This window comes from Myripristis murdjan, chromosome 8, assembly GCF_902150065.1.
Source record: "Myripristis murdjan chromosome 8, fMyrMur1.1, whole genome shotgun sequence".
Taxonomy (NCBI): domain Eukaryota; kingdom Metazoa; phylum Chordata; class Actinopteri; order Holocentriformes; family Holocentridae; genus Myripristis; species Myripristis murdjan.
In genome coordinates, this window is record NC_043987.1 from 8932402 (window position 1) to 8958877 (window position 26476).

At 41.3% G+C, this 26476-nt stretch overlaps 1 protein-coding gene across 2 annotated transcripts in view; it reads left to right on the plus strand.

Moving 5' to 3' along the window:
• Window positions 1-1308: 1308 nt before the first annotated feature.
• LOC115364101 (E3 ubiquitin-protein ligase RBBP6-like) overlaps window positions 1309-26476 on the plus strand; it is a 28835-nt gene continuing 3667 nt past the window's right edge. For both annotated transcript variants that reach the window (XM_030058525.1, XM_030058526.1), the window contains exons 1-18: window positions 1309-1842; window positions 2839-2941; window positions 7021-7075; window positions 12610-12654; window positions 14122-14210; window positions 14650-14746; window positions 15103-15242; window positions 15438-15610; window positions 16946-17049; window positions 17439-17609; window positions 18393-18544; window positions 19246-19351; window positions 19672-19729; window positions 20620-20662; window positions 20836-21195; window positions 21642-21767; window positions 22964-23116; window positions 23884-26043. In XM_030058525.1, coding sequence (XP_029914385.1) covers window positions 1677-1842; window positions 2839-2941; window positions 7021-7075; window positions 12610-12654; window positions 14122-14210; window positions 14650-14746; window positions 15103-15242; window positions 15438-15610; window positions 16946-17049; window positions 17439-17609; window positions 18393-18544; window positions 19246-19351; window positions 19672-19729; window positions 20620-20662; window positions 20836-21195; window positions 21642-21767; window positions 22964-23116; window positions 23884-26043 — 4301 coding nt within the window. In that variant the 5' untranslated portion in view covers window positions 1309-1676. The remainder of the gene's footprint in view (window positions 1843-2838; window positions 2942-7020; window positions 7076-12609; window positions 12655-14121; window positions 14211-14649; window positions 14747-15102; window positions 15243-15437; window positions 15611-16945; window positions 17050-17438; window positions 17610-18392; window positions 18545-19245; window positions 19352-19671; window positions 19730-20619; window positions 20663-20835; window positions 21196-21641; window positions 21768-22963; window positions 23117-23883; window positions 26044-26476) is intronic.

Consider the following 26476-nt stretch of genomic DNA (forward strand, 5'->3'; position numbering starts at 1 on the left):
GCACAGCATAAACACCATAAATGATGCTTTCTCTCCCTCTAGTGGACAACTGAGACTACACACTTGACGGGATTAGCCAATTACTGTAAATTGTACTGAATAAGATGTGTTTGCAATAGAAATTTGGGCGGATTCAAAAATTTGTATTTTTTTTTTCATTATATATTAAAAAAATAGTAAATAAATAATATGCTCAGTGAGGTAAGGATGCCATTTTTTTCAGACTTCAGTTCCCACATGGATGCACTGTGGGAACTGAAGGTAAAGGTCTCTGGATAAACACATTCACCAAATGATAATACATGTCACTCCCCGAGAGGGTTCATCTACCACAGCCAATTGAATAGCAGTGTTTAGGGTTGTTTATTTTTAAGAAAAAAATGCATCACAGATGGTAAGACCGCCAGGTAGGAAAACTGCACCAATACGTCGCCTACAGTTTCACCTCGTGGCGGAAAAGGTCGAGGTTTGCACGTTTATCATACTAATATATTTAATTTGCTCAGCACTAGTCAAACTGGCCCTGGAGCCCCAACAGGTGCATCTACTGGATTGCCGAAGGAACACGGTGCTGCCTTCAGGGCTACAGGAGAAAAATGGAATTCGAAATTATACGCCCATGAAACAGCAAAGTGTTCAGTGAGACTGAGACAGTGTGAGTACTGTGCTATATAACCGAAAGATTATTAGTGTGCCTACGACATTCTGTTGTAGTCCATTTTAACTAAACTGAGCTCCATGGCACCATTTTGTCCGATAAACAGCCCCATACAACAAAATTTAAGCAGTTAACCGCTACTATAATTTCAGTATAATTAATAATTAACTAGTAATGAATATAATTGATCATTTTCAATTTTACATTGAAAATGATGAATGATGAATTGTGGGTAGTGTGTTGGTAGTCCTTTGTAATTTTTCCATGTTATAACAGAAAATTTGATATTTCAGGGAAGAAAAAAATTAAACCACGAGATCTAGGCCCACTGAACTCACCTAACAAATGCCTGCATATGCAATTGCTTGAAACTGCATGTAGGCTATTTATCAAATTCATATGTCTCTATTTTCCAGTTAAAGTTCAATTGCCGCACAAATTCCATACCTGCATTTTTTATTCTTTTCATTCTGTCACCGAGGCGCAAAGCCAATGAAACAGCCACCAAAAATCTACTTTACATAGTTCATAGTGTTATTTCCGACCAAATGCCCCGTAATGCGCGACAGCTCGGGTTTCCGACTGCGGAGCTGTAAATTCGGAGGTGACGCGCAGTCCTTGAAGGCAGCAGCTGATCGTGTGATGACGAGTCGTTGCTTGTGGAAACAGCTGGTGATTTCTGTCAACGAACGTTTCGGGAGAGCAACATGGGGAGGAATAAAAGTTGAAATTTGAATCGGAACTGACTGAATCCGCTTTAATTTGATCATCTGCTGCTGTTACACGAAACGCTGGGGAATGTCATCTTGTGCAAGCCACTTTGTTAGGCAGTGTTAATCAGCCGGCTAGTCTGTTAGCTTAGGCCATTGACTTTCAGTGTAGCCGGTTGCTAACGCCAGTCAGCTAGCTAACTTTGCTCGTACAAGTCTGTGTTTCCCCACAGTAAACAGATACCGTTTTGTAGTCGCTTAGCTCTTGTTTTTTGATCAGTGGGGACTAGTTTTTGTTCACTGCCGGCATGGCTCATGTTCATTACAAATTCTCCTCTAAACTCAAGTCCGACACGGTGGTTTTTGACGGCCTGTACATCACGCTGAAGGAGCTGAAGAGGCAGATCATGGGCAGAGAGAAACTCAGAGCCGGGGACTGCGACCTGCAGATTACCAACTCACAGACCAAAGAAGGTAATGACACACGCAAATATGGACTTTTACGCAATTTTCTTTAATAGATTGGAAACTGGGTGACAGGCTGCCGGTTTGAATTTTGACAAAACACGTGGTCCAGCCCTGACAGCTGTCTCGTCCAGTGGTTGCGTCACCTCTTTGGCTTGATGATGACAGCAAACTTGTCTAGAAAAGTCACTAGGGGACAAAGGACCTAATGAATGGGCAAAATTCCTGCTGCATTATGCTTTATCTCCTTAAACGGCCTCGGTGAATGGGGTTAGAGGTTTCCTGACGGCCGTAAATCAGCCCTATTAGTGCCGTGTAAAAGTCTGGGGACGGATGTCTGGTATAAATAGCAGAGAGGGATCACAGCATAATTGTGCCCATGAGACTATAAGAGCAGTGACACCGATTTGTGTGCTGATAGATGCACACACACTCAGAAAAAAAAAAAAAAAAATCAGTGTAGGGAATGTTGACAAAAAAATGTTTCAAAGTAGCAATTAATAATAATAATAATAATAATAAAAGGACCATATGCTCATTTCATGAAAGGCAGGCAAATAACCATACTCAAGTTAGTGATGTTAGGTATGATAAATCTTACACTCAAGTGTGTGCAGGCCAGGGGCGCCGCTCGGGATTTTGGGTCCCATGAAAAGAAATCTTATTGGGCCCTTGTATAGCCGGCCAATAGGCAAACCTTTTTATTTCAGGCCTTTTGAGGGTCCCCTCCCCAGTTGTGGCCCTGGGTAGTCAGTCCCACTTTTCCCCCCACTACGACGCCCCTGAGTGTGTGCACATCCTGCAGATAAGCTCTTCATATGAAACAAGACATGATATGAACCCACAAGTCAGTTGTATTATGAAGCATAGAAGCATACACAGATCCTATCATGAGAGAGAACACACACACACACACACACACACACACACACACACACACACACACACACACACACACACATGCCGTTCTCACCCTTCAACCCTCAATCTGTCTCTCTATTTCAGAGTACACAGATGATGACGCTCTCATCGCCAAAAACTCCTCAGTCATCATCAGGAGGATCCCTGTGGGTGGAGTCAGGGCCTCAAACAGCAAAACCAACATCATGTAAGTGTTCATTTTCAGGTTAGGCCCACAGCGACACTGCTGCACAGTTATTAGTGCTATCCCTGTGGTTGTAAAGGCCCCACCCTGCTTGCAACAGCACCTTTTGTCTTGGTCCACATGGAGCGTTATGGTACTTGGCCTACATGCTAAATGACCTCACACCCCATCAAGAAATTGGAAGCACCATCACACATATTCAGCACTGCACTACTAGTGTAACATGGCAGTGAAAGATGAATAGAGGTTTGTGTAATCACTTAATACTGGTAGATGAAAAGACAAGCACACTATGAGCTGCAGTCAGCAGTCTCCATCAGGGGAACATTCATATGAGTAACATGATAAATTATTTTCAGAATAGTGTTAAAATCCCCCTGGTGAGACTTGTTTTTATGTAACTTGCATCAAACTGCTATGACTTTTTGTAAATAATGAATTTATACCGTGAAAAGGGAGACTCTCATTTCCTAAATAGAGCTGGGTAAAAGCTTCTCCTCATATAAAAAAGACATCTTACAAACAATAATGATAGCAACAACTACCACAACTGCTACTACTACAACTACTACTACTAATAATAATAATGATAATAAAAACTTTAATTTTTGGAGCACCTTTCAAAATACAAAGTGCATTGCAATAAAGCACATGAGCATTGAATGTAGTATATAATCATAAAATGTTACAATATAATAAAAAGTGAAAATGGCTATTGATACTGGCGCATAGCAAAATAAGTAAAAAAAAAAAGATACTGAAATCAGAAAGCACAAGGAATACAACTAAGCGAAGAGTAGTGTAATACTATAAAATGCTTTACAGTAAGGGAATGCCTTAAGAAGTTAATCAGCTACTGCAGTTTTACTCCCTGGCCTGTTTGTGAGCAGCAGCATTAGTTATTAAGTCACTGCTGTTCTCACAGGACTGTTGGGTTTAGGGACCATTATGGATGAACAGCCATGAAAATCACAGCTATGATGTCTAAAGATACTCGTCATTATAGTGGGTCCCTATAGGCTTGTTGCAGAATGTTTGGTGTGCTGTAATCTGAATGTCGATGCATTATCAGTAACAGGACCAACCATTTTCTGCTCTCCACACTCTTTTTAAATGGGAATTGGATCATTTAGTTCTTGATCAATCTCTATTAGCCACTAGGAGGAGATTGCCCACCTGTCTCTCAGATACCTGGTAGGTGGGGCAGGGTGTCAATGTCAACTGGGAGCACCTGGGCCCAAACAGGCTGTTCCCCAGTTTATCTGGGGGGCGCTCCCCCTTTTGAGCATTTGGATTTTGGTTGGCTTTATGTTTGGTTTATTCCATACAACAGAAACACTACCTCAGACGCATCACCTTCACCACTGGCTACATTGACTTTTCCACATCCCTCAATTTTTTCTCTACTTGAATATGTTCATTAATAAATTTAGTTGTTTCTCCCACATTTTTTGTCCGCCTCCCCTTCTTTTTTGTAATGGATTGTCAAGCTGGGCCATGACACCAATTAAAGCAGAGATCCAGAAATCTCTAGTGAAGAAGTAATATGTCACTGTGCAAAATACTGCAGTAGCTATACTGCTTTATTCAAGTTAACTTTATTAACCCAGATAGGCAGTTGTTTTGCAGCATGGCAGAAATTAATAGACTATAACAATACATATACAGAAGCCATACAAGGAAAGTGTAGTTGACGGCGGACTGCAACTGCAGCTCGAATCACAAAAACTGAATTATTTTTACTCTATTTCATTTTCCTAGCATACATCTTTGTGTGTCTGTGCCCCAGCATGAAATTCCATCAGATCAAGCCAAGGCCAGAGGCCACCCTGTCTACAGTCTGTCAGTTTGATCACTTTAGTCACTAAACAGGCTTTCTGCAGTTCAGTTGCCTCCCTGTGGGAAAGTAGAGCCCATCAGCAGTTGCTGCCTGTGATCCAGTCCTGGGAGTTGGTAGTCAACTCTGTCTCCTTGAACCAGTTTTACAGGAGCTTTTCAATTTGGACTGTTGTAACACTTTTTTTTTTTTTAACAAGTATTTGTTTGGCTTTGCTCAGCCTTTGACGCCCTCTTGGTTTGCCAACCAGCTGTCCTAAATACAGCTAAACCACAATAGCACAAGATCGTAAACATGTAAACCGCAATTCAGTGGCAATATGTACTGCTGCTGAAAAATTATACCTGTTCCATATGAATGTGCTTCACAAGGCCAGGCTAATGTTAACAAGCTAGCTAGCTTCTTTCTTTGATAGAAGACCACTTTTACCCTTTACTTATTACTCAAGTGTTCACAACACTTGCAAAATGCTTAAACTGATTGTGATTGTGACTATAAACAGCATTTTTCAGATATTTTAACTTAAGTTATCTATTTCAGTCATCTATTTTTCCCAGGTCAACTGTAACTCATAATTTTTGTGGGTGTCAAATCCATTTAATAGAGTAAATTGTGATGAAAATGAGATGGTGCCATTTCACCCTCCAGTTGTTTTGATACACACAAACCTACTCTTGTTTACGAACAAGAAACATAATCTGTTTATCCTCATCTTTTGAGATTATATAAATGTCTTACAGTTTTACAGTTGTTTCTATTTGTTTTTTCAGTTTTTAGACTACATTTCTGATGGCCCTGTGTAGATGGTTTAGTTACCCAAATGAAACCCCTTAGAGCAATGTTCTCGTTTAGTCAGTGGAATGCTTCAGTTACTCAGCTGAGCAGGTGTCAAACCACAAGCACTTCCAGTTTTTTGGGGGTTTTGTCACGCTGGCAGACTGGTGGAATTACTTCAGTAGAGCTGAGAAATCACTCTGACATTTACAAACTTAGGTCCAACAGCAAACATTAACACAACAGATGCACAATATTACAATAAATTAACAGAATTATTTATATATATATATATATATATATATATATATATATATATATATATATATATATGTGTGTGTGTGTGTGTGTGTGTGTGTGTGTGTGTGTGAACAGTATCTTCAAGGTTAGTTTGCAGTTCTTCAAGCTCTGATGGGTTCCAGATTAACCCTACACTACAATTTGAATTTGTAGTCTTTTGCATCAGGTTTCTATTGTAAACGACGGTTGTTTCTAGCACAGATGGGTTCCAGGTTCACTTTACACTGTGTTTTAAATATGCAGTCTTTTGCATTAGGTTTCCATTGTAAACTACGGTTATTTCGGCTTTCAGTGAAAGAGGCAAGAACTTATTTAGAAATGCATGGTGACGTATGCAGGGATTACCCAGATTCTAGACAGGCTTTTGCAGGAAAGTCAGCAATGTTGGAGGGTCAAGGCACTGTCAGCATCATGCTGATGTGCAGTGAGGAATGCGGGCTGAAGAGTGGTTTACAGTCGGACACAAATCATCACTGAGGGTTTTCATAAAGAATTGGGCCATGACACAACTGATAAACAACCAACCGACATTCATTCCTATGCCAAACGACATTAAACAGTGGAAAAATTCCAGATTGTTAAATGAAAAATTGCCAAACAACAACTTTCCACCACCTGCACAAGCATACCGCTCAGGATGCTTGTGCATCAGGATCAAACTGTTTTTTTTTTTGTTTGTTTGTTTGTTTGTTTGCCCTTTGTGTTTTCTTTGAACATGCAGGCTTTTGCATCAGCTCTCCATGATAAAACATGGCTGCTTCAGCCTTAAACATCCAGACTTGTGGTCCTGACATCCACAGTTCGACTTAAAACCTGGTGTATTTGCCCTCCTCAGGCGTGTTCCACTATTCCTGAAACTTCAGTACGGCTGCTTGTTGACTTAATGAGATTTGTTTTATCTACTCTTGTTCTTTCTTCTTAAGTTTGTGTAAAGTATCCTTGAGGGTGGTGAAGAGTTCGACAAATAAAAATGTATAGAAAGCACAAGATTCTAATTTTCTGATGATGTGAATAGGGTTAGGGTTATATTTTGAAGTGCTATGTTTGTATGCTCCTCAAGGTTCTTGGTTATGTCAGAACAAAACCATATTGTTTTGTGTGTATTGTGAGTTTAATTGCCATGGATGACCCTGTTTTGATAATTGTCTCTCTTTCTGTTCTTTGTGTTTAGTGAGCGTTCAGACCACCAACTCCACCATCATTACGCCTTCGGAGCCTCCAAAGCAGTATGTAACCAAACCAAAATCAAACAGCACTGCCAAACATACAACACAGCTAACACCAACACAACACAGCTGCTCTCGAACGTGTGCTGAATGTGTGCTCTGCTGCTTTCGTTATGTTGTCTTTCTCAAAATAAAAGACATGCTTTTGAAATTGCACCTTGCTATAGAGATGAAGTATTATGTATATAGCTAGCATTTGTAAATATCATTACATTACCATTAAATTAATTGTAGTTGCCTGGTATAATTACGAGACCACGTTCAAGACAATTGGTTAAATCTATCTCACATCAGTGGTATTGTTAGTGTCAGTGTTTCCCAAAAACATGGGGTGGTGTGCATTCTTTGAAAGACGATGAAGAAGAACAGTAAAGAACAATAAAAACAAAAAAAGTGTTGTTTTTTTTCCCCCCATATCTATTATCCCTTCCACTTTTTGCTAAAACTATGAAAGCTGTAGCTCTGTTTGCTCTGGATGTAGAGCGCCCACTTCCTGTTTTGTGCTATTATGCAACCCAGCAGCAATAATGGAGCGGGTTACAGTTACCTTCCATACTCTAGGCTAGAGATTAGCATTTTGCATCATGTTATCTCAGTATACAGTTTACATTACCAAAAAAGTCTCCAGCTTTCCATTGTGTTTGGTCATAGTTGTAACTAAGACAAAGGACTCTATTTTAACCATCTACACTGTCTGAAGACCATCACAAATGCAATTAGGACGTGTCAAAGTCCACTTTTGCTGTTTTAACAGTGGAACAGGGTTTGTACTTGCTTTCTTAATTAATCATGGGTGTGTTTTGGGTGTAATATGCAATAAACCAATTAGATTGCCAACCCCCACTCCCTTTAAAAGCCAGGTGTGCTTGCACCTAGGTGTATTGCTGTTACAATGGCAGATTTGCCAGGTAACAGAACAGAACAGTTCCAGTTCAAATTCCTAAAGTCAGAGAACAAATAATGCCTCATATATTGTGTTCTTCCACCCCTAATTTGTGAGTCACACAAATTTGCGGGTCAAAGTTCAGCTGGATTGAACTTGGCATGTGGGCAATAGATGAAATTAATTTGCTGCCAGAAGCAACATTATTTTGCATACCTTGTGGGGTTTTGAATGGGTGTGATTGGGATGTGAATATTTCTTTAGCGCCGATGTGACCGCCCCATAATACAGGTTTTCTCATGTAAATTGACCTGACACACACTGGGCAGAGTTTGACTCTAGCTCTCTCTGTCAAATGTTTCTGTCAGGAACATGTTAAAAATGGAATTATTAGTGAGGGCCTCTGTCAGAAAACCTCAAGCACTCTCTGAGAGGCAAACTTCACCTTTGTGCTGCACAATGTAAAATGCAGTGTACAAGGCAATAGAGGCTGTTAACTCTTTTCAGTCTCATTCGTTCATGGTAAGTATGCATATGTCTCAAACTTAATGGGATGCATTACTGCAAAATGCTGCAAGTAGCACCTTTTAAACCTTTAATGCATTTTATTATACATACATCAAAGAATTTCTAGAATTGCTAGATAGAATCAGCACTGAGTGGTATTCCACATTGAAAACAGCTGACTGGAAGACAAGTTACCTCTGCCAGTGTCTGTTCTCGCTTCAAGCTGTATTTATCAAAGGTTTTTTGGTTTCATGGGAGCTTTTGCTCTCAATTTAATCATACCACACATTGAAATAAAGTGAAAAAAGATATGCAGAGATACACTATGTGTATTATGAATCACTCACTAGGATCAGACTGAGAGATGTGAACTCAGTATACAGTTTATGTTGATTAAAAGATCACATTTTCAATGCTATACACCTAACATGAGAAAATAAATCTTTTGGTTTTATATATATTCCTCCTAATAAATGTTGCAAGGTTTAAATCTCCAACACCACTCAACATGTGTGTGATGTGTTATGTAAACACAAAGAGGATACAGTCATTGTCCAAGCTCATTTAATATCTACTGGTGGGTGTTGTTAGCAGACTGGGTGGGTCAAACACTATCATACTGTGAAACAAAATGCAAAGCAGCTATTGAGAGCTGATAACCCAACTGCTGTTTCACCATGCACACTCAGCCGACAGTGAACCTTTCCACCACCATGAGTCATGTCAGCACTGCCTCATGATTCAACACCTTACATTTTCTCAGACTAGCTCTGTGTGATACCTGAAGCATTTTATGGCCTTTTGGAGATGGATATAGTTTCATTTTAATAATCTTTCACAATAACTACTCATATCAGCTCACAGGGTAGTCTCACCTTAATACAGTTGAATGTAGCCGGAGGTTCTGCTGCATGAACGGTTCAGGTGTTTTAATACAGTGGGAGAGGAATCAACTCAGTCACCCCAAGAGCAAGTCCCATTCTAATCACTATCAACATGATGAATATGAATGATTATCTTGAACCCTTTATGCATTTCTCTCTTAGAGTAATAACTTCCATGACGCGATTACCTCTTTAATCAAGTCACATTTCCTGTCACCATCACTGAGATATTGAGTACAAGTGATCATTGACTCTGGATTGCTACATGGGTCTGGAAATGAATAGAAACTTATTTTTAAAGCAGTTATCTGCATAAATCGTACTTAACATCAACAAAAATCATCAAACTGTGACAAATTGAAGTCTAGGGAAAAAATGAGAATTTTTAGTAATCAATATTACATTTGGACTGTGTTCAGTATCATTATGTAATAGTGATTTGCATTAACTTTGCCCAACAGATGATTGGACCAAACCCAAAACAGAAAAAGCATCTCTCAGTGTTCCTGTCAACATGCAAAAATTTAATGCCAGTGTTTGATTTATTTTGCCTAAACACTCTACAAATAAAATGCCCTCTTGACCAAATTTAAATGATGGAGTTGTGTATTTTTGTCGTCTTTAGATAAATTTATTTACCCTAGGATAAATAGCTCGCTGTTTGCCACATCCTCTGTCCTCCCTCCTCCCTGTGGCTTCAGCTACTCAGGATAATGAGATTTCAGACCAGTTTGCAGACTTCACCTCAGTGAATCAAATCTCTCCTTAGGGATCGCTAAAAAAAACATAAAGTCTTCCTCTCAGACAAATTGATCTGACATGAATAAAACTGTTAATCTTTCATCCACTTCTCAAATTCAGGAACCCAGTAGTCCCCATCTAGTTTTTTCCCCCGTGTTATTGAATTGCTCTGCTGACATTTTGTCTCTGAAGCTGTCAACTAACTTTGCTGCCTTACTTGCAACAGTCTGGATGAATTTTTGCACTGACCTGAATTTATCTCTGCTTTCTCAGTAGAAGTCATTTGTATACCGTGGTATCAAAATGTCTCCTTCATAAATCACTCTTTGGATGTCTTAACTCTTGATAATGAGTTGCTGAACTAAACACACTTTTTTTGTTTTGTTTTTTACCAATAAAGTATTTTGTATTATGTATGAAGCTGTCTTATTGTTGTATTGATTATGTGTGTGAGTTCACAGGAGAAATGTCATTATGTCGCCCCCATTTTTGAGACATCACTTTGAGATTTCTGTTGTATTTCATTGTGACTGTTTAATAATTGTTAAAGTCTTCTTTCCTCTTGTTTTCTTGGTTGAAAAACTACATTTAATAGAAAAAATATGGTACACACATGGCCCCTACTTTGGAAAGTTTAACAAATGTGTTTTTAAGCAACATTAAGTTTGGTACTGTGATATACAGAGGATGTCTCTACCGTCTCTGTCTCTAGTTTTGATATATCTTACAAGGTGACACTTTTGTTGCTAAGGTCCAAAACAATTTCTTTGCTCTGACTTCCACAGATCCATGCTAGGACAGTAACAGGAGGAGCAAAACCAGACTGTGATAGACAATAAAAACAAACTTACTGATGTACAGTAATTAGGGAATGGGATCAGTCCTCAATCAGTTTTTGCTGACTAAAACATTAGTACATTATATCCTCTTATCTGTGCTGAATAGGACACATCATCAATTACTTTACAAGATAAATCTCCCCTTCTTGAACAGTAAACAGGAATCTCATTGTATGGGTTGAGTTGATTTACCAGCAATAAATGATTTAAAATATGTAATTACTAGATTTATTCTTAGATGCCATACTTCATTGTACCCAGCATGGGAAATCCATCTGTCCTAAAGCTGCACACAACATAACTCATCCACTTTAGTGAGAGAAGAAGAAATGATTTCATGTCATTGAGAACAGTGCCAATTGTCAGGCCAAATTGAACAGAGCAAGCCCTTTTTGTGTGAAGGGAAGAAGAATTAATAGATGATATAAATGATTTAGGAAGTCAACATTAAGCATACTTCACAATGAACAATTTGGATGCGTACATTTTATTTCATTTTATTAATATGTGTATTGTGCAGTAACTCATGTCACTGCATGACATGCTTTAATGTTCACAAACTATTAAGTTTTGTTTTCATATGGTTCAGTATGAGAATACTATTTGTCAGTAATGTAGTTTAGTTTAAGCGGGATTAATTCTAAGTAGAGGACCAGTAGTGGACAGTCACACCCCTGCACCCTGCAGATCATCTTATTCAAGTGAAGCAAATCCATTGAGCAGGGGGGGGTTTCCAATTCATATGCTGCAAACTGGCTTGACTGGAAGGATTTTAGTTTGTTTGTTTTGGTGAGGGGATCCAGTCAGGAACAAATCTAATTGTGATGCATTTACTGAAACTAAAAACTTCAATTTGGCCACTGTCCACATTAATTATCTTTGATCTTATAATACTACAAGTAATTTATTATTTCCTACCATTGAAAGCATGTCCAACATGTGTAACATGTATTGAGCCACTTGTTTCATCTCTGAGTGAAACACTGCTTTCTTGGCTCATTATTCTTAACCTCAAACAGCAGAGGAATTGAAAAACAAGAGCCGGTTGTCATAAACAAGAAGAGCTGACGTGACAGGAAGCACTGAGGTTATATGAGGCGATGAGAGCAGAGCGTAGAGACATTTTTACCAACTAAAACCAAGTAAAGACTCTCAGGAAACATCGCCAGTCCCTTGCTTTTCAGCACAGCCGCTTTTTAGAGACAAGAAGAAACCGAGTTGACAGGAGGTGCTGAGGTAGAAATCCTGGGATGAGAACAGTGCAGTGACATTTAATACCCCGCTCTCTATGAAAATCACTGCTAGATGACAGTGAAATTTGTTTTCTCAGCTGAAATGTCAAATCCGGCAGCAGACTGAGCATTGTGTAGAAGTAGGACAAATAGACAGTGGTTTCTCTCACAGCATGGTGACTTTAAATTAGAGTTTGTCCAGAGGCTGACTGTATTTTATAGACCAGATGGGCTTGTTCTGGAGCCAAATCTGATGATTCTTAGTTTAAAAATCATGTGTCTGTCTTGGCTTGATCTTCTTATTGGTTTTTCCTCCCAGATTCCAGTACTTACAGACACAAAAATCCCATTCATTTGCCGTGTTGACTCCTGCATATATGTGTTTAGCAGCTCTATGATTGGACAGTCGCTTTATTAGTGAATCTAATTTTGTGTTTGATTCAAACAGATGGACGAGCAGAGTGCTTCCAGAGCTGTGGCCCTTCTTTCTAAGGTTTCCTCTCTCTTCTCTCTTGTATATTTAACATGGCAAGAGTTAAGCTACAATAGTAGTATTTAGTAATGTTTTTAATTGTTAATAGGGGAATATGTTTGCAATGTCAACTTTAAAGGGATAGTTCATCCATTTTGAAAATTTTGACATTATTTCACCTACCCCTTAGCTGTTGTGTAGGACATTAGTGGTGCTATTGTAGATCTTGAATTGCAGTATTACAGACCTCCCTGTTCAAATCAACATAGCAGGATGTTCAGAGTGGTGGCCAACTTTAGGTGTATTCTTGCAACTGCAAAGAACTGTGCCCTTGGCACTGGGCTAATATCTATTTTCCCATTGATGGTAACTATTAACATTTATTTACTACTTTTAGCAAGCAGCCACAGCACAATATATGCTCTCAGTTTTCAAAAAAGTGTGATACACTTTACCGCCAACCACAGTCGTTGTTTTGTTCTGAACTAGCCAAATGACCACAGCAAACAGTTCAGTGACCTTCAATGTCCTACTCCACTAAAGTTGTGTGGCTGTTATCTTCCTCTCATTGTTACTGAGTGCTGATACTGGCTGGATGCTCCAAAAACTATTAGCCCATAACCATTGCAGTGGTCTTCCCCCCAGCTAATAATCCTAAAAAATATTTTTTTTTAGTTTGATGATTTGTAGCAGAATTTTTAGAGCCCAAATTGGCATATAAAATCTTGACTGTTGTAACAAAAAAAATAAATAAATAAAAAAAAAGCAGTAGAACTATTTCCTGAGCAGTCTAACGTCTCTGTGCTGGTCCTCAGTTGCAACGGAGACTGGAAAGGTGCCTGAAAGGTTCATGAAATGTGTGATAGAGGGGGGCAGAGGAAAAGAAGCAGCAATGAAGATGAAGAAAACAAATGATAATTAACTGAAGCAACCTTCTTCGTCTCTGTGGTGGTTACAGCTCTTCTATATACGGTTTTACAGTGAGTGATACAGGCTATTTCTAGATGCTGATAACAGGAAAAATACAGTTATAAACAGTAATTCAAACTAAACTATTGTCCATGTGCACTAAGCAGTCATATGTGTATTTTATTTTCAGAAAGCAGTACTTGTTAAGTGATATTAAACCTTCTTTGAGTGGATTAAGGCAGTTATTGGTACCGGGGGAAATCTACCTCAATGCATTTGGAGCACCCAGCGAGCATCCAGCACTCAGTAACAATGAGGAAAGTACCTTTACTGTCCTACATTACATCTAGGGGGGAAGTGAAATAAGCGCTTGTTTTTCAAAATGGGTGAACTATCCCTTTAACATATGGGGCTGGGAAGCCAATGTGAATCAATGCACATTTGATTTTTAATTAATTTGAACGTGCTGATTATTATATGGCCTTTTTTGTCATTATTTTGTTTGACTACTCTCTCTCTCTCTTTCTGTTTCTCTGTCTCTATCTGTCTCTCTCTCTCTCACTGTGTGTGTGTGTCCAGACTGCTAATCTGGCTGATGCAGATGCGTCGGAAGAAGATAAGATCAGAGCCATGATGTCTCAGTCCAATCATGGCTACGACCCCGCACAGTGAGTCACCAGGCCACGTCTCTTTTGCGCTTCATCCTTGGTTGTTATTTTGTTCTTATTACATCTCCTCCCTTTCTCTGTCTCATTCATTCAGTCTCTTTCTTTATCTCTCTCTCCTCCGCCTTTGCCTTCCTTTGCTGTCTCCCGGCTTTCTCTGCTTTGTCTACATTTTGTTACTTGTAAACTTGAGGACCTTGAAAGCCCTTTGAGACTGTACTCGAACTGTTTCCCATCTCTCCCTTTCTTTCTCTGACTTTCTTCTTTTCCTCTACCTTGCTTTTGCTTAATCCTTCCTTTTTCCCTCTTTCCTTTTTCTTTCTGTCCCTCTACCTTTCTCATTTTCCACCTCTCCCTTCCCTATGTGCTTCCTATCACCTTCCTTACTGCTGTCATTCTTTCTCTCTTTCATTGTCTCTCTCTCTCTCTCTTTCTCTCCTAGTTACATAAAGAAGCATGGTCCTCCTCCTCCTGCAAATTATACCTGCTATCGCTGTGGGAAGAACGGACACCACATCAGGAACTGTCCCACCAATGGGGTAAGAGCAGGACATGTCCCAGTAGATTGGCTGACAAAACTTTAAACTGTCCAATTTCAGTATTCAACTTTGGACAAACTTAGTATTAATGGGACCCGGACCCTAATCATACCCTAACCCTAACAAAGCCTAACTAATCCAAAGTTGATGCTAAATGAAAAGTCAACTGGTAGCTTTTAGTTTTTACATTGGACAGGTTAATATAAAGTTAACCATCAATGCTTGTCTCAATTGTGAATGAGTCTAAATAAAGTGTGACCAAGTGGCTTTAGCAATCCTAATTATTTGGATGAAGACACAGTATAGCAATTCAAAGCTGTGTGTGTGTGTGTGTGTGTGTGTGTGTGTGACTACAGGATAAAAACTATGAGGCCATTCCAAGGATAAAGAAGAGCACAGGCATCCCTCGCTCTTTCATGGTAGAAGTGGATGATCCCAGCATGAAAGGAGCCATGCTCACCAGCTCGGGGCGATATGCCATTCCTACTATTGATGCGTGAGTGTGAATCAACATGTTTGTGTGTCCCTTTTCTATTTAAGGACAAAAGGTCTGATGTTTGAATGTGTGGATTCTGGTGATGTTTTGTCAAGTTGTCCTTAAGAAAAATCACAGCCCCAACAACACCACCGCTTAAACGCCTCAAATGTGAATGTAAACCTGCTCTGTGTGTGTGTTCACATCCTTCTGCAGCGAGGCCTACGCTCTGGGGAAGAAGGAAAGGCCACCGTTTGTCCCCCAGCAGCAGCCTGAGTCAGAGGATGAAGAGGAGCAAGCACCTGATGAGCTCCTGTGTCTGATCTGTAAAGACCTGCTGAACGACGCTGTGGTCATCCCCTGCTGCGGAAACAGCTACTGCGACGACTGTGAGGCCCTGCTGCACATGCCAATTGCTGACAAATTGTTGTACATATATCATATTTTGGCGAATAAAATGTATAAGTTAATTTATATGCACACCAGTATCCTGATTATTAAGGATGCACTCACTATTCCACCTCCAAGAATATTTGATGCCACCTCCAGGGGGCAACACAGAGCACTAAAACTGGGCTAAATAGGGCTGATAAACAGTGGTCTATGAAACTTTTCCAGAAAATCAGCTTTATATATATATTATAATATTTTTTATACTGTGCATTAGTGAAAATGATTAGATGGTGGTTAACAAGATACACATGTCCATGTGCTTAGATGACTGAAATCTGGAATCATTTAGGAAAAAGAAACCTTTTTTCCTCTGGTTGAACAACTAGTCAGCATCACATAGCCTCAAGGCTAATGGAACTTCCCTGAAATTTCACATCAGCTTATGATTATGTCTTCATTATAATTATTGGGCTGTGTAAGTAGTAGTCCAGTTACAGCTATATATTCTACTGTGCCAAGTCCTCAGCACCGGCCCCGATTGCCAAAAGATTGTACTTTTTTCCTGTCTCACAGCAGCCAAAGGCCGTATTTAGGCTTCCTCTCTCTCTCTACAGGCTTTAGTTGAAACACTCAGAATACAATAACTTGTAGTGTAGTTTATCCAGGTGACTCCCACGATTCTGTGCTGAATAATATTGTTAAAAATAAAATTCCACATGGGGAAAAGCAATGGGAAAATACTTTATGAACCTGTGGCTCCACCTGCTCAATTAGCTATTCAGTGTAATTGCTGACTGTGATACATGCGTATCAAGAGGGCAGGAAACCAAAGTCTCTGTCTTTAGACCTTTGAGATCTGACAAATTTCAAAACCTTTAGGAAACAATAAAGTTTGCCAGATCTTTGTCAGATCTCTGATTCCTGTCAAGAGTGAGTTGTATAGGAAATAAACAGTCAACGACTTACCAGCAGTTTCCTGTTGGCTGCTGTAAATGTCCTGCCCACATCAGCATATACACACTACTCAGCATATACAGAGCCAATGTATGGTGGCATAATCTTGCCCTGCAATGGCCTACAACTGTGCTGACTGTGGGAGTGTAAGACAAAAGCAAAGCACACGTTACATTCATGTAGCAGTTAACAGTGTTAGGCATGCTCCTCTGTAGAAAATATCCACTTTAGTGACTTAAACTCTTATACAGGCACAAATAAGCACATACACACTGTTGGCAGCACACAGATCTAGCTCTGAGAGGGTTTACACACACACACACACACACTCATGTTCACATTCAGTCTTAAACCTTAAACTCTGCTCTCTTTTTCAGGTATTCGCACCGCCTTGCTGGAGTCTGAGGAGCATGTCTGCCCCACCTGTAGCCAATCAGATGTGTCCCCTGATGCCCTGATAGCCAATAAGTTCCTCCGACAGGTGAGGGGAGGAGGGATAGAAGAATCAAATAAAAACTGATAATCATTATCATAACCATGAATGCTATTTGTTTTGTACTTTATAAAGCAAAATGGCCTTGTTGGAAAAACTGCATAATCTTAAGAGAGACATCTTAGCTAGTTAGCTCTGTAATTCACAGAGGATTACATTAGAATTACAAGATGAAAGGAAGATAAATGAACAGGGGGAGGAAGAATGGATGTAGGGTTTAATGGTGAATGTTGCGGGAGTATGATGAATTTATCAAAGATTTGTTGGATATATTTCTTCTGTTTTATCAAAGAATGTGTCTTCTCAGCACAACATCTAGTGTTCCATAATACTGGTTAAAGAAAAATCCACTTGTTTTTTTTTTTTTTTCAACACAGGCTGTAAACAACTATAAGAATGAGCAAGGCTACACTAGAAACCCGAAGAAAGTGGCCAGCGCCACCCACTCCCAAACTCCAACTCCGACACCGAGTCCTGCCCCAACCCCGCCCCTGCCGGTCACACAGCCCCGCCCCCAGCGGCCCTACCAGCCGCCCCGCAGCCAGCAGGTCAGCAGCTGTCTGAAGCTCTTAATGATGTGTTTGGATTGGGGCGTAACCACATGTTACAACAAAAGAAGCACTGCTGTGCCTGCAGCACTTAGGCTCTAACTAAACAATGACTGTTTTCCGTTGAGTCTACCTGTGACAATTAGCTGTTTCTCGGGTTCTGGGAGTAGTTACAGTTGGCTGCATCTGTTTGTTGTCTTGTAAAAACCATTCAAACAAGTGGTCGCAGCTGCAGTGTGATTCAAATTTTGGACAGAGTTCTCTATATTTGGCATAATGCTAAGCACTGTCACGTTGCAAGATTTGACCACGGTTGCCACCTCCATAAAATTTCAAGTTAAAGCATGCATTTCAGCTTCATTCTGTTCTTCTACCAATTTAATTTACAAGAGAAAAACAGGAATTGTTGGGAATACTTTATTTTAACCCCTCAGCATAGTTTTTATGCTCTCTAACACACTGTAATATGGTGGTAAGCACATATAAGGATATCATTAGCATGTATTAAATAGTGAATTCAGCGGTTATACATGTTAAAGTTATCCTTATATGGTGTTGCCGTTATGTTTTAGTGTGTAAGAAAGCACAGTATAAAAGATAAATGAAACAGTGCTTTCATCGTCTTGTGTATTATTGTGTCATGTCTGAGTCTGTTGTTTTGCCATTATGAATTTGGATTATTTTTGCTGATTCCAGTTGCTACACTGCACTGTTACCTCTAAAAATGAAGAAACTGCCTTTGCTGTTTTTTGTATTTTCCTCCATTGTGTTGTTTATGTGCAGGACCCTCTGCTGGCCCGCCCACCAGCCTCAGACACCCCGCCACTGGCTCAGCCAGCTGTGACCCCTCCTACAGCAACAGGCCCAGCCTCTACTTACAGCACACCTTGTGCCTCCCCTCAGCCCCCACAGAACCAGATGGAGACACCCAGCAAGTAAGAACACACACAACACACACACACCCACAGTAAATACCTGTTCAGTCATGTGGGGACACTTACCAAATGTGTATTGCATGCACATGATTGTATACACACTGACACTCACCTCTGCAAAATTGTCTGGAGACACCCACTAAGTATAGCAACCTCAGTGATAATAAATATAATATATTTTATAATAAATAATTATAAATAATATCATAGAATGAAGAACAAAAAAGAAATGTCTCTAGCATGTAGCTCTTAAAGTTGAAAAAAAAAAAAAGAATTCTTGGATTAGCTCAAAAAGTACTCAAAATCATTACACAAAATTCAACCTCTGCTGGAATTGATCTGTCAGAAATAATTTAGTAAAATCTGTGCTGAGGAAACCGTCTTTACTCACTCCAGCATGTTCACTTTTTGATGTTACTGCCAATATTGTCTTCATGACAGGAGTCACTTGATCCAGTGGATGTAGAAACACAAATAGGGATGCACCAAAATGTTGGCAGTCTATCAGTACTGGCTGATGTCCAAGACTTTTATTCCACTATTAAACACCTATTCACAGCTTCAGCCCAAAAATATCAGTATCAGCTTTCGGGAAACCAAATCTGTCACTTCTAGGTGTAATCTCTGACCACAAATAGAGCCAGGCATACTGATAATAGGCAAAGTAACAGCGATACATGTGCTGCTGTGTGTTTCCTCAGGGAGGCTGGGGGGGAGACGCCTGTTGAAGCAGTGGCTGCTGCTGCCCCCTCTGTACTGGTCTCAACCACAGAGCCCGCTGCTGCTCCATCACCACTCATGCCAACAGTGAGAACACACACACACACATATGAAACTGCACTGGTGGTTCCCATCATACAGTTTACACTATATCCATCCTCTGTCATTAGCATCATAATGTAACATAAAAATTGTCCCCTTAACACACTGGTTTTGTGCACGGTCAGATAAGTCCAAGTAATTTATGTCACAATAAGGAATGTTTGTGCGAGCAAGCTCTTGTGGTCATGCTAAAATCTTGCAGGAAAAATGTTAGACTTTCACGATTTCTAACAATGTGCTGTACTGTATATGAAATCTGTGACCTGTGTGTGTGTGTGTGTGTGTGTGTGTGTGTGTGTGTCCAGGTTTACCATGTTCCACTGGCAGGCCAGGCCCAGTCAAACCCACCGCAAACCTCCTCAGGTGAGACAGACACAGTCAAGCTGTCAAGCACTCATACAGGCAGGGAGCTGCTGGAGCTTCTTACCTCTTGAGGCACATGCGCCCCCTGCTGGTCAGAAGTCATATCTCAGCACAACCTTGCCTCATGGTTCTCCTTGGTTGTGTGACTCCCTCACTCCTCATTTTCTCGGTTCCCCTTAAAAATGTGTTTCAGCTTTGACATTTGAATAGCGATGATAAAGCTGCCAGATGAAAGCAGGCCACAACAGACTGTGCATTTTAAAACTCTATCTGGGTTTAATTCACAGCATGACGTCTGCCTGTTTTTCAGGCAAATTAATTTCAGGTGACATTCTGCTGAATCTTGTTTTCTACTGAGGGGAATCCCAATGCCCGGACACAGACACGGCTTCAAGGAGGGATAATGTCCCTGTCATGCTGGGTGTCTCTGCTGCTAGCATGCATGTGTGTGCTAGAAACAAATTTAGGTTGTGATATTGTAGGAGATGATGGAGAAGGAGAGTCTACAGAGCAGAGGCAGGGAGGAGCAGGTGACACATTCAGTTCAATCAGCAGGGAAAAAAGCTTCATGGTGCATTTGACCACTAAATTGAGGTTTGAAGATGTGGTGGTTTTTGACATTTGGCTGAAGTTCAATGATTCAAATTTATTCTGTCAGCCTCATTTCCAGCTGTGTAAAGACATACATGGGATAAGTCTGCCTATCTGTCAGTGAGTTTTTATTTATCACAGGTCACACAGCTTTTCTCTTCTCTTTTTCTGTTGCTTTGTCATTGTATTTGTGTAGCTTTAGCCAAGTAAACAATGCAGTAACTGATCATTAGATTGAGAGCTAAGGTAACTTGACTGTCACGGCTAAAGAAGGAATCATTTTCTGTCCAAATCCAAAGGTCCAGCAGCAGGACACACTGGGCCATCACCAGACTGGGAGAGGTCAGTTTATTGTGTGTGTGTGTGTGTGTGTGTGTGTGTGTGTGTGTGTGTGTGTGTGTGTGTGTGTGTGTGTGTGTGTGTGTGTGTGTGTTTCACTTGTATTACAGATATGCTGGACTTCAACCGCAGTTTCCTTTCTGATGTTATTTCCTCTTTGTGTGTTTCTTCCCCAGCTCCTCCTCCCCCTCAGGCCATGGCTGGACTCGCTCCGACACTCAGCAGTCCCCACCCTCCTCTTCCTCCTCTTCTTCAGCTGCTCCTGCTCCCCCTGCACCTCCTGCTCCTCCTATCTACCCCTCTCTATCCCTCTTCTCCTCCCATTTCCCCCCCTACCCAACAGGACAGCAGCCTCTGGCCCCTTACCTCCCCACTTATCCCCTCGCTCCCCTCTGGCCTCCTCCTGTCCTCCCAGGAGCCCCTATCCCACCCCTCTGCTCCTCTTCCCTCTCCTCCTCCACCTCCTCTTCCTCTTCTTCCATACCTGCCCTCATCCCCAAAGAGATGTACAGACATCAGAGGAGGGTGAAGGAAAGGTGAATGTGGCCGATTTTCTATGTTTTCCACCAGTAATACAGAGAGTTTTACACATTTTCTGAACCATCATAACTCATAAAAACTCATAAAACATTTTGATTTCAGACAGAAAAAATGGAATAAGCTAGATTTGCCATCTTTGTTGTTGTTTTTTAATTGGTTGTAATTTCAATTATGGGTAGTACTCAAACGTTTTTCAAAATTGGATTTCTGTAACCAGATACCCAGATACCCAGTCTGAACAAAATCTGTCTTCATTTATGCAAATCACCTTTTAGCTTTTGTTCTGAAAAGGTATTTAGTATACATATTCATATACATATGTATACATATGTATATAAGTAATCTGTTGTTTTCTCTTGGTGCCCTGTATTGTTTAATAACATTTTTCTGAATGAGGAAAAAACATATTGAGCTCGGATTTATGTGTGTCCCTGCTCATCAGTCCTCCAAGTCGCGTGTTGGGGAGAGCCAGGCAGAAGTCCAAGCTGGATGAGATGACCAATGATTTCGCCAAAGAGCTGCTGGAATACAGAAAATTCCAGAGAGAGAGGCGGCGATCCTATTCCAGGTTGATAAATTCACCAAGAGCAAGAAACACTTGGCACACCAAACACAATTCATATGAAGAAATTTGTCTTAGTGACATCGGTACATTTTGGAGCTGCAAAATAAGTGTAGTGCCTCGCCGTGCTTTGGTCTGGTGTAGCATGATAAGGTTGTACCGAATAGAATGAAATATTGTGTGGGTGTCCCATTGATTGATGCAGGATGCCCTGTGTTTAATTTTTATTTAATTTTAATTTATTTGTGTTATATGGTTTGTGAGGCTTTACGTCTGGGGACTTTCTGCCTTGTTGATTCATCAATGCTTTAGCAAATCTGACCTTGCAGTATATATTAAGCGATGTAGAGGAGGAGCTTAGGGCCTTGTTTGCCTGGTGATGGTCCTGTGTATGCTTTGTATTCAAGAGGCGCCCCCCACCCCTCAGTGTCAAACTCCATCATCCCCCCAAGTTTCATCCAAAACAAGCCCGCAGAGGCTCAGAAATCATTACGTGAGAGATGGATAGATGGAGCCCAGTCCACAGTCCCTTCCCCAGACTTCAGTCGTGGGAAACAAAAATAAATAGCATTTAGTGACAGTCAGACTTATTCAGCGTGTCTGCAGGCCTGGAAAAAAACCGAATCCCTATTCAAGCTTCAAAAGTCCTTGAATCCTCATGAACACAACCTTTGAGTCTTGAGTTCAGTTACAGAGGCCTAGAATGTTTTTCCTCATGAGAAATCAGCCCAAAGTGTGCAGACTTACACTTACACATGTATAAACTGAGTTACCTTTTCCATTTTTACGTTCAGAGGTGAAATTGCTCTCCTATTTAATTCTGACTGGCACCAGAAAGGTGTTGAGATGTTTTTGATTTACCTTGATTGAAGCTTGCAGACACTCTATTAGAAAGTGAGGGTGAGGATTTAGTTTATTTTAAGTCATGTGTGTCCCTTGTGTTGTGTTACTTCAGAAGGCATATATTATCCTTCGGCATGTTAAAAGCAAAGTTCAGGCACTTACACACTCTTTTCCATGGTACTTTCTGAAAGACATTGATAGCAAGGTCCTGTTTTGACTGGTTTGGCCTCTTGTTTCTTTTTCTCTACATCCCTGGCAAACTCTCCAATATCTTTCTCCTTCTGCTTCATCACTCTCCTCTCCTCTTCCTCGTCTTATTGCTCATTAACTCGTTCACTTTGCCCCACTCTCTGTTTCAGATCACCATACAGAGGTTCCTCCCACAGCCGGTCCTCCTCTGGTTCTTACTCAAAGTCTTACTCTCGCTCCCGCTCCTCTCGCTCTTACTCTCGCTCCCTTAGCCGGTCCAGATCCAGATCCCACTCCCGAGGCAGATCCAGGTCTAGATCCAGGTAATTTGTGTCCTTTATTGGTATTTCTCTTTTTTCCCCTTACAAATAATTCTTTTAAGATCACGCTAGGGTTGGGCAATATGTCAAAATCATCTTACTAGCCACCATCAACTCAACAACTGTCAGCTGCTGATGTATTCACAACTGTGAGTGTGCAGCGTGTGGGGATTGGGGGAAGGGTCCCTATTGAATATATATGAAAGAATGTATTACCCTGCTTTTAGTAGGTTATTTCTTTCGTCATTTTAATTCTACTTCTTTTCTACTGTATTGGAAACAATGCAGGTCACCATTAAATTAACAAAATAAAACGTCAAAAATCACACTGCACTGTCTCACTGCATTTCCAAGATGAACTGCTAAAAATTTACCAAAATCACCTAATTTATATATTCATTTGTTTCGATTTGTTTTTGTCCATTTGTCCCAGTGATAACTATTGGGGGAAATGTTAGCAATTAGTTTGAGGAAAAAAAGATAAAGGACAAAAGCGGCTCCTGCAGTCTTTGGTGAATTGTAAATATGTTCCCAGAATGCCACCTGTTAGGTCAGGACTTTTTAAACTTTTCATGCCTCTTATCGAAAAATTCTCTGAATTTCTTCTCCAAACTCAAAAACAACAGGTATCAGATTTTCTGTTGTCTTTGTGTTTCACAAACCAATGAGGATGGAAAATAAGTTATTAGCAGTTCAGTGGTTAGTGCGATATTGTGACATATTAACATTTTACAAATTGTGTCTCTAAAGGTTTTTTTGTTTCTTTTCAGGCCTCGCTCACCTTACTCCTGTCACAAAGACCCGCCCACCCGCCTGCATTCCCGCAGCTCCCGTAGCTCTGGTTACCGCCGCTCCCGCTCCCACACGCCTTCCTCGTCATCCTCCCACCGAGGAGGCTACCGGTCCAGGTCCCGGACCCCAACAGAACGTCGGAAGACCCATCATGATGGTAAGCGGTCTACGCGAAGCGACCACAAGCACCAGCGACGAGGAGACCAGAGATCCTCGTCTGGTCGCTCCCACAGGAGCGTGGAAGGGAAGTCGGATGGCCACACATCTCAGGGTGGGAATCAAACTAGCGCCATGCCGACAGACAGAGAGCGCTACCGGCAGTGGGAGAGGGAGTACAGAGAGTGGTACGAGAGATATTTTAGCAGCTATGCCAACCAGTTCCACAGTCTCCCACCTCTGCTCCCCACGCCTCCTCCTCCTCACAAGGAGGAGAGAAGGACCAACAGTTCCCATTCCTCTCATTCAAACTCCCGCTACCGACCCCACCACAGAGGGGACAGGAGAGAAAGTCGCTCCCCTCCCTCCCAGTCGTCCAATGACAGCCCCTCCCCGTGCGAGGACACCACTCGGCCCATGACCTATCAGCAGAGGTGCACTGAGAAGTACGGCCGCATGTCACTCAACCTCCGAACAGCCAGGAAGCAGCCAGGATGGCCAAGAAGAAGTGAGGGTCACGAGCAGCCAGTCACAAGAGACTCAGGGGACCCTGGTGCTCCAAAACATGGAAAGCAGACGAGGGTGTGGAAAGAAGAGAGGGGAGGACGAGGAGGAGAGAAGTCATCATCTCTCAGTGTCTCAACAGACAACAGCCACAAAAAGGTGAGGAGCAACACAGCTGAACCAAACACCTCCAGTGACAGCACGCCGTTACATGATGAACCAGTTGCTGGCGATGAGTTAGACTCAGTCCCACCTTCTCATGGGCCAGATAAGTCTTCAGGTAAAGACGATGAAGGAAAAATGGAACGGGAAGGAGGAAGAGAGGATGGATGTAGAGATCCAGGCTCCAAGCAGGGCAGGGAAATAGAGGTCAAAGTTAAGCCTTTCAGAGACGCAGATCGAGAAATGGACAGATACTCAGAAGGCAGCAAGGTGCCTGAGTCAAGATCAGACAAGAACAGAAAAAAGAAAGAAGAGGAGAGGGACAGAAAAGAGAAAGGGGGGAATCTTTCTGATGAGATGCATCATAGTAAGTCGGTGAAAATGGAATTCACTGAGAACGACAAAGCCGGCAAGAGTACATCCCCAAAACCTCTTGATGAAGAGAAGCAACAGAAGGAGAAGAGGAAAGCATGGGGGAGAGTTCAGCCTCTGAGCAAAGAGATGTGGGAGGCAGGGATGACTCTGAAACCACAGAAGAAGATCAGCATCAACATCAATCTGGATGGGAGAAGGAAAGAGCAGACTCATAATGTGGAGTTTGGGGAGTTGGAGAGGACAGTGATGAAGGAGAAGGAGAAGAACAAGGCTGACGAGCGAGAGGAAGCGAGTGAGAGCAGAGGAGAAAAAGACGTTAGAGCAAATGAAGGACGGGAATCCAGCAGAGAAGAGGAAGCTGTGTTTGAAGAAAAAACAAACGTGGATGAGGGAGAGGGAGGAGAGATGAGAGTGAGAGCCAGTGTTAGAGAGGATGAAGGACAGACGTGGGAGAAAAATCTGGGAGAGGAAGAAGTATTTGAAGATGAGAAAGAGGACAGGGAACAGGACGATTTCGACTTATGGCAAAGTGCCTTAGGAGGAGCAAAGGAGGAGGAGGAGGAGATGAAAAAGCAAAAGGGGGAGACAGAGGAGGAGCGAGAAAAGAGGAGGACCGGTGAAGAAGGGGTGACAAAAGAGGAGAGGAAGAGGACGAGGAGAGGAGAGGAGGAGGACGGCGTGAAGGACAGCAGAGGACAAAAGACAAGAGAGTTAGTCGCCAAAGCCCACAAGGAGATGGAGGGAGAAGAGAGGAGAGGCAAGGAAGACAGAAAAGAGGAAGCGGAAGAATCCAAGCCAAAAGAAGAGCTGATGGAGGGAGCTAAGAGGAGGAGGATGTGTGAAGAGGAAGAGGAGATGGCGAGGTCCCAACCACAGAGGAGCAAAAGCAGAAGTCGCCACAGGCTCCCTGACAGACCAAACACCACAGTGGAGTTTGCCAGGTCAGTAGCTTTCTCAAAATCTTTTTTTTTTTTTTTTTTTTTTGCATACTTCTTGCATTTTCTTTCCTTCGTTTACATATTTTCATTCACACTCTGATTTCCTGTCACTGCTGGTTAGCTTCTGTCATCCAGTTCTATTGTTTCACCTCTTGGCTTTTATTTTGCTGGCTTGTTTGCATTTGCTTTGTGACGTCCTCCTCTATCCTGTAATGTATAACATTTTCATCAATGGGATTTATGAATGATGAAGTTTGGGACATACTTCCTGTACTTACTTAAAATGTGAAATACCCTCCAAAAATCATTGTAGTGAATATTGAATATTGAAAAAGTAACTACCAGTGACATTGTCTGTAACCATAACAAATGTCTGTATCTGATCTTTTAGTCGTTATCGATCAGCTGATTTAAAAACAAGCAAATGACGTCATGT